At 42.1% G+C, this 15,518-nt stretch overlaps 1 protein-coding gene across 10 annotated transcripts in view; it reads right to left on the bottom strand.

Annotated features, from left to right (window-relative positions):
- The window catches only part of slit2 (slit homolog 2 (Drosophila)), a 104,094-nt gene that overhangs the window by 23,733 nt on the left and 64,843 nt on the right, over window positions 1-15,518 (bottom strand). For 5 of the 10 annotated variants that reach the window (XM_086295779.1, XM_086295781.1, XM_086295783.1 and 2 more), the window contains exons 10-25: window positions 13,708-13,779; window positions 13,453-13,524; window positions 10,373-10,444; window positions 9,999-10,142; window positions 9,173-9,336; window positions 8,795-8,818; window positions 6,107-6,257; window positions 5,920-5,994; window positions 5,564-5,707; window positions 4,631-4,774; window positions 4,359-4,525; window positions 4,148-4,280; window positions 2,025-2,093; window positions 1,584-1,655; window positions 583-654; window positions 395-466 (exon numbers count right to left, since the gene is read on the bottom strand). In XM_086295779.1, coding sequence (XP_086151905.1) covers window positions 395-466; window positions 583-654; window positions 1,584-1,655; window positions 2,025-2,093; window positions 4,148-4,280; window positions 4,359-4,525; window positions 4,631-4,774; window positions 5,564-5,707; window positions 5,920-5,994; window positions 6,107-6,257; window positions 8,795-8,818; window positions 9,173-9,336; window positions 9,999-10,142; window positions 10,373-10,444; window positions 13,453-13,524; window positions 13,708-13,779 — 1,647 coding nt within the window. Of the gene's footprint in view, window positions 1-394; window positions 467-582; window positions 655-1,583; window positions 1,656-2,024; window positions 2,094-4,147; window positions 4,281-4,358; window positions 4,526-4,630; window positions 4,775-5,563; window positions 5,708-5,919; window positions 5,995-6,106; window positions 6,258-7,564; window positions 7,583-8,794; window positions 8,819-9,172; window positions 9,337-9,998; window positions 10,143-10,372; window positions 10,445-13,452; window positions 13,525-13,707; window positions 13,780-15,518 lie in introns of all 10 variants that reach the window. The other 5 variants (XM_086295782.1, XM_086295785.1, XM_086295787.1 and 2 more) reach the window with 3 other exon arrangements.

Raw genomic sequence — 15,518 nt, 5'->3', positions numbered from 1 at the left:
TGTGTGATCACTGATGGCATGACCAGTTAGCTGGACAAGGATGTGGCATCTGCATAAACCACTTCTTTGTTATATTTTGTTGTAAATGGTAAAGGAAAACACACAAAATTAAAGCGAACGATCTTCCCAATGCTAGAAAGGACCTCCAGTCGACATTCATAGAGGTCACTGAGCAGATGGCCGGGTAACATCCTGTCTGACGACGCGTCACAACTTTAATTATAAGTTTTGTTCTGTTTGTGTTTTTCAGCTCCCTGCTGTTACTGGACAGATATATTCACGATGATTATGTATTTCTTTGATTTGTTATTTTATAAGGGAAAAAAAAGGGCAGATTTTTCCAACACACAGCGACACATGACCAGTGATGTTTCTGTGTTTGCGTGTTACTCACAGGTGGGAAAGCGATGCCAGGTCTTTGAAGGCTCCTTCTGGTATCAGTGATATGTCATTACCGTGAAGAGACCTAAGAAAACGTGATTGAAACAGGATGAGATACAATAAAAAACGATTCGATGATTACTTCAGCACTAATCTGACTCTCTGGGACATTTCCCAGGATCAGAAAGTTCAGATACTCACAACAAACGGAGAGATTTAAGTCCGTCGAACGCCCTCTCTGGTATGCATCGCAGCCGGTTGTAGCTCAGAATTCTTTGCAGACAGAATTAACATTTTAGCGCGGACACAAGGCAGATTTTTTTCCCCAAGAAATCTTTGCATGCAGCAAGACAATTCAGAACACAATCCTACTTCTGACTGAGATAAGCAGGCAAAGCAGCAAACATGAACAGTTTAATACACTCATTCATATGCAGGTCTCACAAGGCAGTGATCTAGCACTCAGAGTGCAAGTTTTCTTCCTTTTTTATGTGTATTTTGTTTCTTTTATTTACAGCAACTAAGAGACAAAACATTTATCACACTGGTGCGCAGACTATAAACTGGAGAAACTGCTCTCAGATGTATATATCATGTACTGTTTTCTCCAGTGCCTTCCACTCTTTTCCTGTTTTATTTTTTCAAAATGATTCTTTATATATTATTAAAAATGAAGTGAAGCTGCAAGCTAGTTCAAGGCAGCATCTCCAGCTGCACTGGATCTTTGCTCTCCCTGCTGCCCTGAGTTGATGCCAGCTGTTAAGCACCTCCGCCAGTCCAACATCCATCTGTATATTTACTCATTGTTCCCCAGTTTTGTATGTAATATATTTGTGGGGCAGGGTGTTGAGCTCTCAGCCAGACTCTAACTATAGTTTGTTGTTGTAATAAAGTAGCACTTTAAAACATACGTTGTCTGACTAAAGTGAATTTTTGGACTAGTTTAGGTGAAGCCAGTATTTTATGACATCGATGGTTATTTTGTGGCAATAAAATCTTTCAGAGATTCCCCTGACTCTCTTAGGACTGGCTAAAAATCACATGCGGTCATGTCACCCTTTCTTGATTTCTGCTATGATTTTTTTGAGGCCTTCTTCTACTTGAGCATTTATGAGCTTCTTGTCCACACATAGTCACAACTACGCCTAAAAACAAACACTCACACACACACACCACAAAGGCATATGTAAAGCCAGACTCACAGGGTAAGCAGCTCGGACATGTTACTGAGGCTGTGGTTGGACAACGTGCTGATCTGGTTGTTACTCAAATCACTGGAAAGGAAACAACAGATACATAAAACCCACACAAGCAGCACTGTCCATACATGCGTGAACAAACCCACACGCGTGCACAGACTATGGATTCTGTAATGCTCCTCCTTTAGTCTATCGTACCGAGACTGTCACACCACATCAGGGCCAAACAAAGTCACAAAAATGATTCAACACAGAGTTCAGTCTGTTAGTTGTGATTAAAAGCAAAGTGCAGGAAGCACAGACCAAATCCCAATCCTTAAGTGTTTTCTTTTTGCGTTAAAAAAAAAAGTGTGTTAACCGTACTAAACTTGGCAAAGTGGGATTTAATTATCTGTGTGAAAGTATACAATATCTCTCCACTGAGGTGCTACGGGTGAGACTTACATGAGCGTTAAGTGTTTGTAATTGGAGAGCTCCACGGGAACTTGAGTGAAGTGATTTCCATCCAAATACCTGAGAGTCAGAAAGACAGCGTGGGAGACAAAGAACGAGGGAACACGGGGGTAATATGGAGGAGGATTGGTAAACAAAGGGAGAAAGTGAGAAGGGAGAAAATGAAGTGTTAACCATGTGGGAAATTCCTCATAACCAGTGTGAGCAGTCATTACTGCTGCAGCCATAATAAACACTGGAGTTTAATATCCCCACAGGCGTCTCTCGCTCAGACATACACACATTCACGGGTGAGATCCTATCTCTCACTTTGTGACAATGTGCTATTAATCCAGCATATTAATTAAGTCTTTGTTAATACTGGAAGAACCTTGTCCCCCAAAGGAGACACAGTAGAATGAATAAAAATACCACTAAAGCTGCGGTCTGATATTTAATTCAAGATTATAATACTCTGATCATTAGGGATTTTTTGTTGAGCAGGACTTTATGTACCAAGTGTGATCAGAAAGTTTCAGGACTGATTAAAATTAGGTCTCAAGGCTTCATGGCTGAATACTGGTGCAAGCTGGCAAGTGCCACAGTTTTAAATGGATGACTCAGGATGTTCCAGTATAAATCTGTTTTAATAGTTTTCACTTTTTGGAATGAATTCAAGTACACTAACGTCAGAAGAATGAGGAGCATCCACCTGATTGTGCTCCTCACCTGATGCGCTGCTTTGGGGCTTAGAGACTGTGGACTCCTCAGCTAAAAAAACACTCTCTGTGTCAAAGTCTCAGCTCAAGATCGTCTTAATGATCTTCATCTACTGTATATGCATTTTTTTTGGCTGAAACAGAATTTAATGTTTACTCTGTGGAAGTGTGAGATCTGGTTTAAAATCTCAGGAGCACGATCGCTAATAGTCAGATCAGAAGCGGAAGTGATCCAGGAAGGTACAAAGACAATCAAAATTAAATGAGGGATAGTTTTTGATTATTATGGGTACACAGCTATACCAATCAAAATTATTATTACAACACAAATGTCTTCAGATGACTTTCTGAGAAATAAAATTCTCTTTAAGTTCACAGTTCCTGTGTCTCTGTGTCTCTATAAGCATGTGTTTCTGTGGTTTTCCACCTTTCTGAATGAACATTTCAAGCTCCAGTGAGGTAAGAGATTGATTCAGATGCATAGCGTGATAAATCTGAGGTTTTCTGAAGTCAAAGACGGCTTCAACTTCCTCCATCCACCATAAGTTTGAGCTCTCTGTGGGCACTACTGAAATCCACTCTGACTCTGACCTCTGCTATGGCCTTACTTTTCTCAGGACAGCCTCTGGGGTGTGAGAGGACAGCATTTCTTTGCCAGACTCACTCGTTGTATCCTCCATTACACTGCTATTCTAGCTCTACATCTGCACAGTCTCACTGCAGAGATAATTTATCAAGTGTCTCATGATATTGCATCAGACGACTGATGCAGACCTTGGACATACAGCCAAAGCTATAAAAAGCTATCTTTAGCCACAAGATGAACAATGAGTGCTGAAGCAGGTGGCGTGGCCCCAAGGAGCACTGACCTTAACTGATCTTAGCATCACAGATTCAGTCTGGGATTAGCTACAGTGCACCAGCGCAGGATTGCACGCTGGCACGAACCACTGTTTAGATCAGATCCACTAAACGTTCCTGACCCTGGTGGATTAACTGTCTGTGTGAATCTATTAAAAACGAAGCAAAGGATGCTTTGTTGGTTTGTGGACTCTTCAACTGCCAATCGTTGTTTAGTCTGTGGGTCACAGCTGGAGATTCAGCTCTAATTGTAATGAGCGTTGGGTCAGTTTGACTCAGAGTAGAATGTTTGTTCTCTGAACAAGATGTAGAAGTGCAAGCAGTCAACAACTGAAATCACTGATTGCTTTTGTCATTAGCAGGGAAAGTGTTAAGGGACCAAACTAAAAGTAACAATTATCTCAAAGCCCTGGAAGTGGTCTGGACCTGATCTTAAATAATTTATGTTTCTTTATGTTTTCAGGCACATTTAATAGGGAACTTTATGATTGCAGCTTGTAAAATGTGGAGTTTGGTTAAGCTTTATACTAAAGGGTGTGTTTGTTATAAACTCACAGTTCGGTGGTCTCTTTGGGGAGGCCTCTGGGCAGCGTGGTGAGTCCTTTGTTGCTGCAGCGGACCACGGTGTCCAGACAGGAACACTCAGCTGGACATCTCAGCACCGGAGAGCAGCTGTTCTCATCATTACCTGATGGTAAAAGTGATTAGGGATAAAAAAGCTGTTTTAGAGAGACGTGTAATATCATTATTATTTTCTCCATCTCACCATCTTCACAGGCAAAGTCCTGGACAGCTACATCCTGGATGGGGATCTCCTTCAGGAAGTAAGGACTCTGGCAGCGGGGGTTACCAGTGACGATGCGTTTCCTTCTCAACCAATCACCAAGCCAAGCCAGGTGACAGTTGCAGTTAAAAGGATTAGCCAGAAGGTTTCTGGAGAGTAGGAAAGTAAGGTGATGAGGGTGCTCAGCATTATTATTATTGTTATTTTTTGCATTTATATTTGTCACATTTGTGGGTTGTGTTGTTTACACTCACAGTGTGGACAGGGAGTGCAGCGTGTCGAAGGCTCCGGGGTTCATGGAGGTAATCTGGTTGTCATAGAGTGACAGCAGACGCACCGAACTCAACCCCACGAAGCTGCTGTTGCTCACACAGCTGATGCGGTTGCTCCTCAGCATGCTACCCACACACAGGAAAAAAGTGAATGAATTAACCTGTGCTACAGTTAAGTATGTAGTATACATGTATATACAGTTAAGTATATACACTTATGTTTATACCCTAATGAGATAACACCTTATTTTCAGGTCTTTGCAGTAGTTAATAGCGATTAACTAATAGCTAATAACTAAAAAAAATCCCCACATAATTCCTTATAAATTATATGTACATAACACTACATACGTCTTAAAGATCATAAACAGTAACACTTATTAACACTTTATAACTGTGTAGGAATGTCACTAAAAGCCTTGACCTTCCTCTAATTGTTTATGAGACCAATGCAGTTGCACTTTTTGAGTTTAACCAGTGGCTCATATTAAATTGAATAAGCATTTAGTTTTGCTTTATTAAGACTGATATTATTGACTTTATAAAAAAAATCTAATCTGCATTGGTTTCCTCAGGATCTTAGGGTCTTAATTATTATATATTAATTAACAGTTAATGGTGGTTTATTCCCTGACCCCTGGAAAAAAATGGCATGGGCCCTTGATTGTTGTCAAGGTAGATAAAATGTAAAATTATATGCCTTAATAAACATCTTTACAGCCTCATGTGGATCGTATTACCTATTAACTGAAGCTCATTACATAAACCTAAATATGCAGTGTTACCTGGTGAATTATGCATGCTCATATTATTCTGTGTTTGACAGTGTCACAGTATGTGGGAACGTCTTTGGATATTGCTGGCATACTTAATACATATGCATATGTGTGAGTGTGTGGGTGTGTGTGTACCCACAGTGTGCGGAGGCCACTGAGTCCCTTCAGCATGCGGTGGTGTATGTTCTCCAGTCTGTTGGAGGTCAGAATCAGCTCATTGACCCCTGAAGCTCCTTCAAACGTTCCCTCCTCTATGTCAGTGATACGGTTATTACTCAGGTTACTACACAGAGCGGGAAGCAGGAGGAAGGAAAGTAAGAGAGCAGCAAGAAAAGAAAGATGTAAAGAGGGGGTGGGGGGTTACGTGTATAGAGAGAAACACACATAGTTCATTTTAATTTCTATATCCGCATCTGTCGCAGTTTTCCTCTGTGTGACCCGAGTGTGACTTCGTGACGTTACGTCCTTGTTACATTAAAGACATGTCTGACTCACATCTTCCTCAGCTGAGGCAGCTTTTTGAAGATCCCCGTCGCCTCGAGCACACTGAATTCATTGTTGTTCAGACGCCTGAGAACAGAGCAAAGTAGAGGTGGTTAGAAACAAAGAGAAAGAGGCTCTGAGGTTTCTTCTATCCCACACATAGATGCACTTTGTAGCAGACAAACACGGCGTGACTCACAGCTCGGTGGTGTATTGAGGAATGTGATCAGGTATTTTGGTGAGTTTCTGGTTGGAGCAGTCGACGGTGGTGCCCTCGCAGCGACACTTTTCAGGGCAGGCCAGGTCTGCAAAGCAGTCGCCTCCTAGCTTACTACGGTAATCCTCGTTACCTGGTCACAATCATAACCGCAGTGTCACTAAATGTGCAAGAGTCAAACCCCAGCATTTACTGGCACGGGTCCCGATAGAAACACCAGCACAATAGCAGAATTTAGAGACACTGCTCAAGGGCTGTGCTGCTTTTTTTTTGTTTTTTTGTTCGTCATAGGAAAAGAAAGCTGATTACAATCATTTGCAACAATCCCCATAAGCTTTGGCTCAAAATGCTGCATTGTGCTTCGCAGCCTTAAAGGAATCAAAATAACAGGAAGCTACACAGACTGTGAAGATCAAGACAGACACACACAGACGCACATGCACTCACACGAGAACAAAGATATTGGAGGTTTTCTGCCCTGTCAGACTACAAACAAGCTGAGATCTCACCAGAAAAATGCTCATGCACATACAGGTAGTCATCTATCATACTGTACAGACACTGAGGCTCTAAATCAAGCTCACACACATGCACACACACACACACTCTTGCAGGGAGTGACAGGAGTTTGCTGTCTCTTGCGCCATGCTGTAGGGTTTTGCAGGGCCGTTCCATGGTGCTTGAAAGAACCATGTTCCACGATAGGAACCTGGCAGCCACATGGTTAGATCAAGCACAAAGGAACAACCTGCTGACTGACTGCTCCTCCGCTGGAACACAGGGGTGGGAAGGACAGAGGAGACAGGAGGAGGAGGAAGAGGAGGAAGGGAGAAAAGGAGCTGAGGGGAGAATGAACGTGAAAAGAGGCATAGGAGAGGAAGTGGGAGGAGAAAGGAGGAGAGAAGAACGAAGAAGCCACCTGATACTGGAAATGTGTAATTTGCAGCGAATAGAGAGGACAGAGAGGAAAAATGATAAGAAGGAGGATATCAGACAAGGTGTTCAAAAAGTTGCAGGAATAGAGGGAAAGGCTCGAGGAACATCTACAGACATCTACATCACAGAAAGCAGAGCAGGAACAGGGCAGCTGTTACGGAGGAGTGGGAGGAGAGTTACAGCAGCACGGAATGCAAGAGAAGCCCTGACTTCTGGGTAATACACACACAGACACACACACACACACACACACTCCAACACACCCCATAGGTATATAAACAAGATAAAAATACATGAACCATTGTGCGCTAAAGTGTAAATTTTAATTATTATTCTCGTCGCATCGTTGTTGATGGTGAACAACAAGACAAGAGGAGTCACAGAAGGGTCATTGCAGTTGAGGTCAAAGGTCAGATGCCGGTCAGGGACGAGAGGTGAGGGATTCAGAGCGGACGAAGAGCCTTGTGCGTTTGTGTGTGTGTGTGGGGTGTGTGTGTTACTTACAGCTGACATGGTGTACTCCTGAGTGTGTTAGAAAGGCAGTAGGAGAAAGAAGAAGGGATTTCACTCGTTTATTTGAACAGGAAGGGAAAAAGCTGATGAAAAACTGAGTGCAAATAAAAAAAGCTGCAATTTGTGCTGCAGTCCGTGTTCAGACCCCAGGCAGTGATTCATTTAAAGGACTAATGACTCGTGAATAGCGAGAATCGTGCTGGCGTGACGTGACACAGAACGGGTACATTTATCGACACACGTCCCGGCCTCTTCCAGTCGAAGCACGGCGCGATTTAAACCTATTCTGGGGAGACTGTGAGGCAAAAAGCATACATACACAGATAAAAGAGCCTCATTTGCAACAACAGAAAAATGAGGTAGGATCTGAAATAAGACAACAGTGTAAATGCAAACGAGAGGATTTTAGGTGAATTGATCTTAGCCGCAATATGAAGGTTGGACCGCAGAATAAAACATGTTTATTCAACTTTTCAACCGAAAATGTTCTTAAATTATTCAGCTTTGCCCCGTATGTGGTATCTGGGCTTTGAAACCTCTGTCCCCCCGGTGAGCTACAGAGTTAATGACTGCAGTGAGTGCGCGCATACACACACACGCTTGCGCGCACGCTCTCTCATGCAACACACTTCGTGGCCCCTCTGTGTGCTGCTGTGGTAATGACCGCCTTTAGCCCTGCTACTGATCTCATATGCATGTCTCATTTACATATTTCCCAGCACCCCTCTGAGCATGATGACTGTGTGACCTTTTGATGTTCTGCAGCGAAAAAAACAAACGCAGATGCTCACAGACACACGCTCATACATTAGCTGTCATTAGATTTGCTAAGAATCAAGAAGGACTGGCATTAAATATAGTCTCTGTGATCGCTGCACCAGGGTCCTTTCATTTAGCCAGACAGACAGAGCCCAGCTGACAGCGACCCAAGCTTGTTAATCCAACTGTTTTTCCTCCCTCGATCATCAAGGTTGCGTTAACCATCGAAAACCCAGTGCAAGGACAAGAGTGTGATTATCTGGTGTCTGGTTAGACGCGGTGCATCATAATGCATGACAGACCATTAGCAGAACATGTTTTGGCATTGAATAGGTGTCGGACAGGGCAAGTCACTCAAAGCGTCGAGGATGTGCGAGTGTGAAGCATCAGCTGTGAGTGAGCAAACAGTGGTTTATACACACACACACACACATACACACACTCATGCTCATTGTACAATACCTGGGATGAAATACTGTTCTCTAGCTAATAGAGAGACAGAGAGAGTCAAAGTGAAAAACAAGAAAAAAAGCTACACTAAAAGACAACCCACTCTGGCTGTGGTTTGGCATGAAACGTGTGGAAAATCCCAGAAAACGCTAAAAACAACAGGGAGATGAGGTTAGTAGAAAGAGGTTGAGGGAAAATCCCAGCAGGAAGACACAGAATGAAAAGAGAGGAGAGGTCAGCTTGTCTTGTGTGTGCATGTAGATCAGAAATGTAAAAAAAGAAGAAGAAAGAATTAGCCTCTACTATGTACCATATTTACACTAGCTATATTTGTGCAAGCTACTGTATGTGTGTAGATGCAGTGAAGTGCATGTGTGTGCGTGTCTGTACCTGAGCAGCGGAACTTCTTGCTCTTGATTTGCCCGATTCGTTTGTTGGCGAGCCGTCGAGGGCTGGTGCAGCGGGCGCCGCTCGTCTCGATGGGATTGTCCTGCAGGTAGTCTGCCAGCCACTTCAGATGGCAGTCACAGATAAAGGGGTTTTGCGCCAAGTGACTGCACAGAGACACACAGAACATACAAAACACATTCAGGTAAGCCTAATGGGAGCGTGTAATAGCACCACGTATGTGAACAGCAGCTCAAAGACTGATACTGGAACAGTGTTTACATCAAAAACCTTTATTTTATTCTTTAAATTAAAGGACCAGAACAAATACCTGGATTTATTTCTCTTAAAAATGATATGAGGTGTGTGACTGCAAGGAGTCTGTATATTTATCACTTTGTTATAACAATAATTATTCTTCTGTTATATTCTGTTATAATCACTAACCAGTGATGAGAAACAGAGCAATAAGTGTCTACACAGGAGACTATAGTTAGAGCCAAAAAGATGTTCCTCAGTTGAATGTCTATTGAGTCTCTTGAAAGAAATAAAACTGAGAGCATGTTGCCTCCCTCCCATTTTGAAGCATTCATGTTGACTGACGGATTTATAAGAGAGGTTAATTAAATTCTTAACAGTGGCAAAGAAACTGCTGTTGTACTATACAGACAAAAATTGTATTTTTTAACAGTTGGTACGTTATTCCAAAAACGTAATTGATTTTTGTTTATGTCGGCGGTTGCTCATTTATAAAGCTTGCCGGTTACTGCATTTCCTTATTTATCTCTACAAGTCTGGTGTGTGTGTGTGTGAGTGTGTGCATACGTACAGTGTTTGTATGGCTCTTAGAGATGAGAAAGTCCCCTTGGCGATGGTCTGGAGCTTGTTGTCATACAGTGATAGCAGATTGAGGTTGTGAAGGTCCTGAAACGCGTCCACGCGCAGGCATGCTATCTTATTAGCATTCAGTAACCTGAAGTGACAGAACAAAGGAGAGAGAGAGAGAGTGGGAGAAATGGAAATGAAGGCTCACCCCGTTATCGTTCTCTGACGAGTGTTTCAAATGGTGCAAGTCAGTGAAGACGGCTTTCAGTCATGATGCCTCAACTCTGATGACAATGTTTGAGGTAAGCACTTTTCCGCTGAATATCGATGAGATGCAAATGCGACTGATTTTGTGCTCGTCTGTGTGTTTCTACTCACAGTAGCTGCAGAGAGAACAGCCCCTCAAAGAGTCCTTTGGAGATCTCTGTGATTTTGTTCCCATATAGTACCCTGCAGAAAACAAATGCAACATTAATAACAACAGTCAACCTAGATCGTACAGGGAGTCAGACCTCTCTTTTTGTCTTGTGTCTGTTTCCAGTGTTTTGGTTCTTTACTCAACCAAAATTGCAAAATTAATATTTTCTAAAGCGGTAATGTGGGAAAATATGAGTGCATTTGGTGTAAACTCGTGTAAAAAAGGAATACAGCTCCCATGATTTTTTGTGTGCCTTGTGTTTTTATTGTAAATGCTGCCCAGTACCTTGGCTGTAATAGCTCAAGGTACTGGTAATGACTGACAACTACAAAATCACCTACTGAGCAATCTAAAGAAATCTTTGGTAAAACACAAAAAGTAGTTACATCTAAAAAAATGGAAGTAAAAGTAACTTTGATTGTTGCCATTATTTGCAGTATCCCACAGCACTACTTTCCATTTATCTGGGCTCTAGCATTCGAACTATGGACCATTTGTGTATGAGGTGATATGTTAACCTTTGCCCGACAGAGCTGCTGGATGAGCATTTGTTTAAAAGCATAAAGAAAACATGAACTGACAAAATACTTCTGAAGAAAGTGAAGAAAAGTTTCTGAAAACACTCGGCTGACAATGATCTTGAACAATATTTTGCACTTTTAATAATAATTAAACCCATTTTCTTTCCTCAACACAAACGTATAACCAGCAAAAAAAAGTTTAAAGTACTCAGCTGTTAAGAACCAAATACTAAAGAATTATGGTCATTAAAATGTCTTAGATTAAATCTGCACAAGTGACACAAACTAACTAGAATTCAGCAGAAATTACTAAGAGGGAAGGCATTTGGCTTTTTTACTCAAGAAAACACAGAAACACAGGGAAAAAAAAAGCTTCAATCACTTAATCTGACTTCGTACCTGGCTGTACATGATATATAACACATGACGATCACTTTTCATTTAAATATCATAAAAAATTAAGATAACGTCCATAAATCTGGCTGTGGTGTTATGTTAGGAATGCACACTGTTTTTTTATAAACACACCAAAAGTGCTACAGAAACAGGAGAAGGCTGAGACTGCCACAGCCTTGCCCCAACAAATACCTCAGATGCAATCACACACACACACGCACGCACGCACGCACGCACACACACACACACACACACACACAGGAGACATCTATGCCCTGTGAACAGATGAGTTGTGTATTCAGGCTGAAGACATGTGTTTTGGATCGGCTTTTATTTCGTTGTGCCGAGTGGCCGTCCCTGAGAGAACCGATGTTGGGAAACACGCGGCGTTGGAAGCGGATGCTTCATTTATGTCTCACAGACGAGTCAGCACATACAGTTCTGCTTGTTCACACGCATACGCGTACGGACACATGCGCAGATGCCACCTATGGCTCATTTACACCCTCTCTAACCAAACACTGACGCACAATAAATACACAGTGTGGCTTAATGCGAAGGCCATGCTGCATGTGGTGTGTCAGCATGAATCGGTGTGTCCCATTCTTTCTGTGCCGAATGTGTAATGAGGTGGCAGAAGCCTCCATTCAGCAATTCAGCATTTATGAATTATTGACTTTGGAGAGACGAGACCTTAATGTAACTCCTTCATGAAATAACTCTCCATCCTTCGCTTCCTCCTCAGCTCCTCTCTCCACGGTCCGTCCCGCAGCTTCACACGCAAAGCAGATGGTCCGAGCTGAGTCAGAAAGCCAGCAGCACCGCTGCTTTTGCTAAACACGTATACGCTTTTGTTTTGTGCGTTATGTTTTGTATGTTTATTCCACAGATGTGGGTGTAGTTTCTATCCTTATAAACACAATGAGAAGGAAAGAACCACAAGCAATCAGATGATAAGTGTCACAAAATTATTATTCAAACTGGATTTTTTTTTTTTTTGCAAATTAAAAAATGATTTTTGGATGAAACCAAATCTTGGGGATAGCTTGGTTAGATGTTTTGGCTGCTCGCTGAAGGTAATTTGTTTTCCAGGCACTGTAATATTGTTTAATTTTTCCTTTACAGTCTTGGTTTTCTTGGCTGAAAAGGTGAAAATGTAAAGTACTGCAGTCGAATTAAAAAACAGATAAGAATCCAAACTTTGCTTCAGCACCACAGATACAGTGGTGAGAGAAATGATCTACTGACAATATTGAAAGAAAAATAAGAGTTTGTCAGGAAAATCTTCATCTTGTTGCTTCATTGGCGATCGTGGATCAAGAGTTGGGAGTTCGTCTTGTAATCGGAAGGTTGCCGGTTCGAGCCCTGGCTCGGACAGTCTTGGTCGTTGTGTCCTTGGGCGAGACACTTCACCTACTGGTGTTGGCCAGAGGGGCCGATGGCGCGATATGGCAGCCTCGCTTCTGTCAGTCTGCCCCCGGGCAGCTGTGGCTACAACTGTAGCTTGCCTCCACCAGTGGGTGGATGACTGGGTGTGTGAAGCGCTTTGGGGTCCCTAGGCGGCACTAGTAAAACCACTATACAAATACAGACCATTTACCATTCATTACTTTTGATGAAAGATCTGAAGTGCATTGCTATTTCTATTGTTTTTTCCCTGTCCATATTCGGTCCCACGCTCCCGTCAGTATCTGCAGTAATGGAACTTTAACATGGTTCCCAACCATCAAGGAAAAAGGAGCTCTCCTATACAAAGTTACTGGGAAATTAAAACGTTTGCGAGGTCCAAAGTTTGAGGATCATTTCAGGTGTGGCTTGCTTTGTGTTTTCACTCCTAATGAAGAGGTTGCTGTAATTTGGCTACACTGTTGTGGGAAAATCCAAGTGTTTGTGTTTGTGTTTCCTGTTTCTCTTTCTCAGTATGTTATGGCCATAACAGATCTCAGATATTAAACTCCTGAGCGCATTATTCACATAAAATATAAAAGCAGTAGCTAAAAGTGAAAAATAAACGGAAGTTATGGAGCATAAACAGATTTTAAACTTTTTTGCGCCCTCAAAGCGGTGCTTCAGAGTGTTTAAAAAAATACAACTTCAATATAAACACACCACACAATACTCACAGCGAGTTGAGAGAGCGCAGACCTTGGAAGGCATCCGAGGCCAGCTCTGATATCTGGTTGTTACTCAAGTCTCTGTGAAAAACAAAAGGAGAAGGGAACAAGAAGCAGAAGCATAAAACCAGAGAGTCAGTGAGGAAGAGAGAAACACAGAAAGCACAGCACGGAGGTCAACACAAACTGGAAAGTGGCCGGCAACAAAAGTTTTTGTGGATGGTTGACAGGGTGCAGAATACACGCATCTCTTCATCTACTCACATCCTGCGCAGCTTCTTATAAGGAGAAAAGGCCCCAGCTGGTATCACCTTGATGGCGTTCTGCTCCAGTCGTCTGGAACCAAACATACACACAGACCATTGAGAAGCGACATTAACATTCCCCTATCACAGAGCTATCTCTGCTCCATTGTTGGCTGCTGCTCTTTCCCCGGGGGCTATGGCTAAGGGGAAACTTTTCCAGATAAGTCCCTTTAATAGGCCCTGCCAAAGTCTGCCACATTTCTCTGATCTTTTGCCCTCTTTAACATCTGCACAGTCAGACGGACACACAAAAACACAGCTGTAACATCTGGGAGGTGTTCCATTAGGTCTGACTGTGCATCGATCTGACGATGCCATTAGAGTGAAAAGACGTGGAAAAAAAGAAAGAAGTGTTTATTCACTGTGACAGCAAATTAAACAAAAACAACAGCTTCATTGTGAAAAATTCTCTCGCTTTCTAAACTTTTCACTGCTGACATTTTTGACTGGTTGTGCATACGAACCATAATGTGCCTGTTCTATAGTGGTTTCAGCTGTTTTGAGTCTGAAGTGAAAAGAAACGAGTCCTTTTAAAGCCTAAAATCAATCAGGACAAGGCCAAGTCAAGTGTAAATTTAGACAAGTTGATGCTCCGCTATGTTAAGTCCAAATAAAATCTAAAATCGATAAGGAAGTTAATGTCTGAAGTCTTGTAGGTCTTACATAAGGTTTCAAGCCATTTGAAAGAGTTCCAGGTCTTAACTAAGTAAAGAGAAGTCCAAATTATGCCCCAAATCTTCCTGTAGCATTTAAAAAGTCTTAAGTTAAAGGAGACAAATAGAACTTTTATCCAATTCAGTGAAGCTGGGTCAGGTCGCCATTCTGCTCTAGGGCGGCACAAATCCCAGAGATGTTAAAAACATAACGCTAAATTTGATCTTGAGTCTTGAAAAACACGTCTTTTAGCAGTTAAATTAAACGGGGGTCTTTGTTCTTATCAAAGCAAGTAATGGGTCTCAAAATCAGTGAAGTGACTTTGAGAGCGAGAAGTCCAAGTTAGGCTTCATGTCTTCATAGTCATGGTGACCAAAGCTTTACCTTCAAAATAATGCAGATATTGTTTTTAAAAATGAGAAATATAAAATTTTTTAATGGTTTTAATGGCAGAGCTGGAATGCCATCTGAGAACTCATGTCCCAGTCACAAATCTGTATTTAATATAGGGGGCGATCTGATGCAGTGACAGACGTGTAGAGACGTTATGGTCTGTTTGTACTTTTACAGCACTCAGCACTTTGTTCTCCACCTGCACCATGCATGTCGATCAGTGGTATACTTCACTGCTGTTCGCTGTCACATTAGTCGTTCACCTTGCAGTTCTTTTGTCTCTTGACACTGCAGTTTGCTACATTTTCACTGACATTCAGATCTCTGGTCACCACATCGCTGCCAGTGGCCGTGGTCTAAAGGGAGTCCTGTCCCTTTAGAGCCTCTGCAGTGCCCACAGATCTTATAACCAGTCTCAAGACTGTCAGCCCTTCAGCTTAGCCCAGCTGTTGGGAAGAGAGAAGTCTAATAGACAAAGACTGTCTTTATAATGAAGTGAAATCAATTGTTAAAAACTGTCGACTGCGATAAATTGTCTTCTCATGAGTGCTTTATCACATTTAAAGATTGTGTTGTGCTATTTCTCTTTGTTGGGAAACAAAGAGAAAGAGCAGCAGTGTGATGTCCATTTAAGTCTGACTCAAGAAGTCCAAATCTCAAATCTTAAATCAACGTCTTATTTTTTGGGACTTTGTTAAATCTGCTGGCTCTTCTCCTTCCACT

This window comes from Aulonocara sp. 'chitande type north' Nkhata Bay, linkage group LG6 (assembly GCF_057382095.1).
Source record: "Aulonocara sp. 'chitande type north' Nkhata Bay isolate Kocher_YH1m ecotype deep benthic linkage group LG6, A_spYH_male_GT1.1, whole genome shotgun sequence".
Classification (NCBI taxonomy): domain Eukaryota; kingdom Metazoa; phylum Chordata; class Actinopteri; order Cichliformes; family Cichlidae; genus Aulonocara; species Aulonocara sp. 'chitande type north' Nkhata Bay.
Note: the sequence above shows the minus strand (reverse complement) of the source record. Positions and strands in the feature narration are given on the sequence as shown.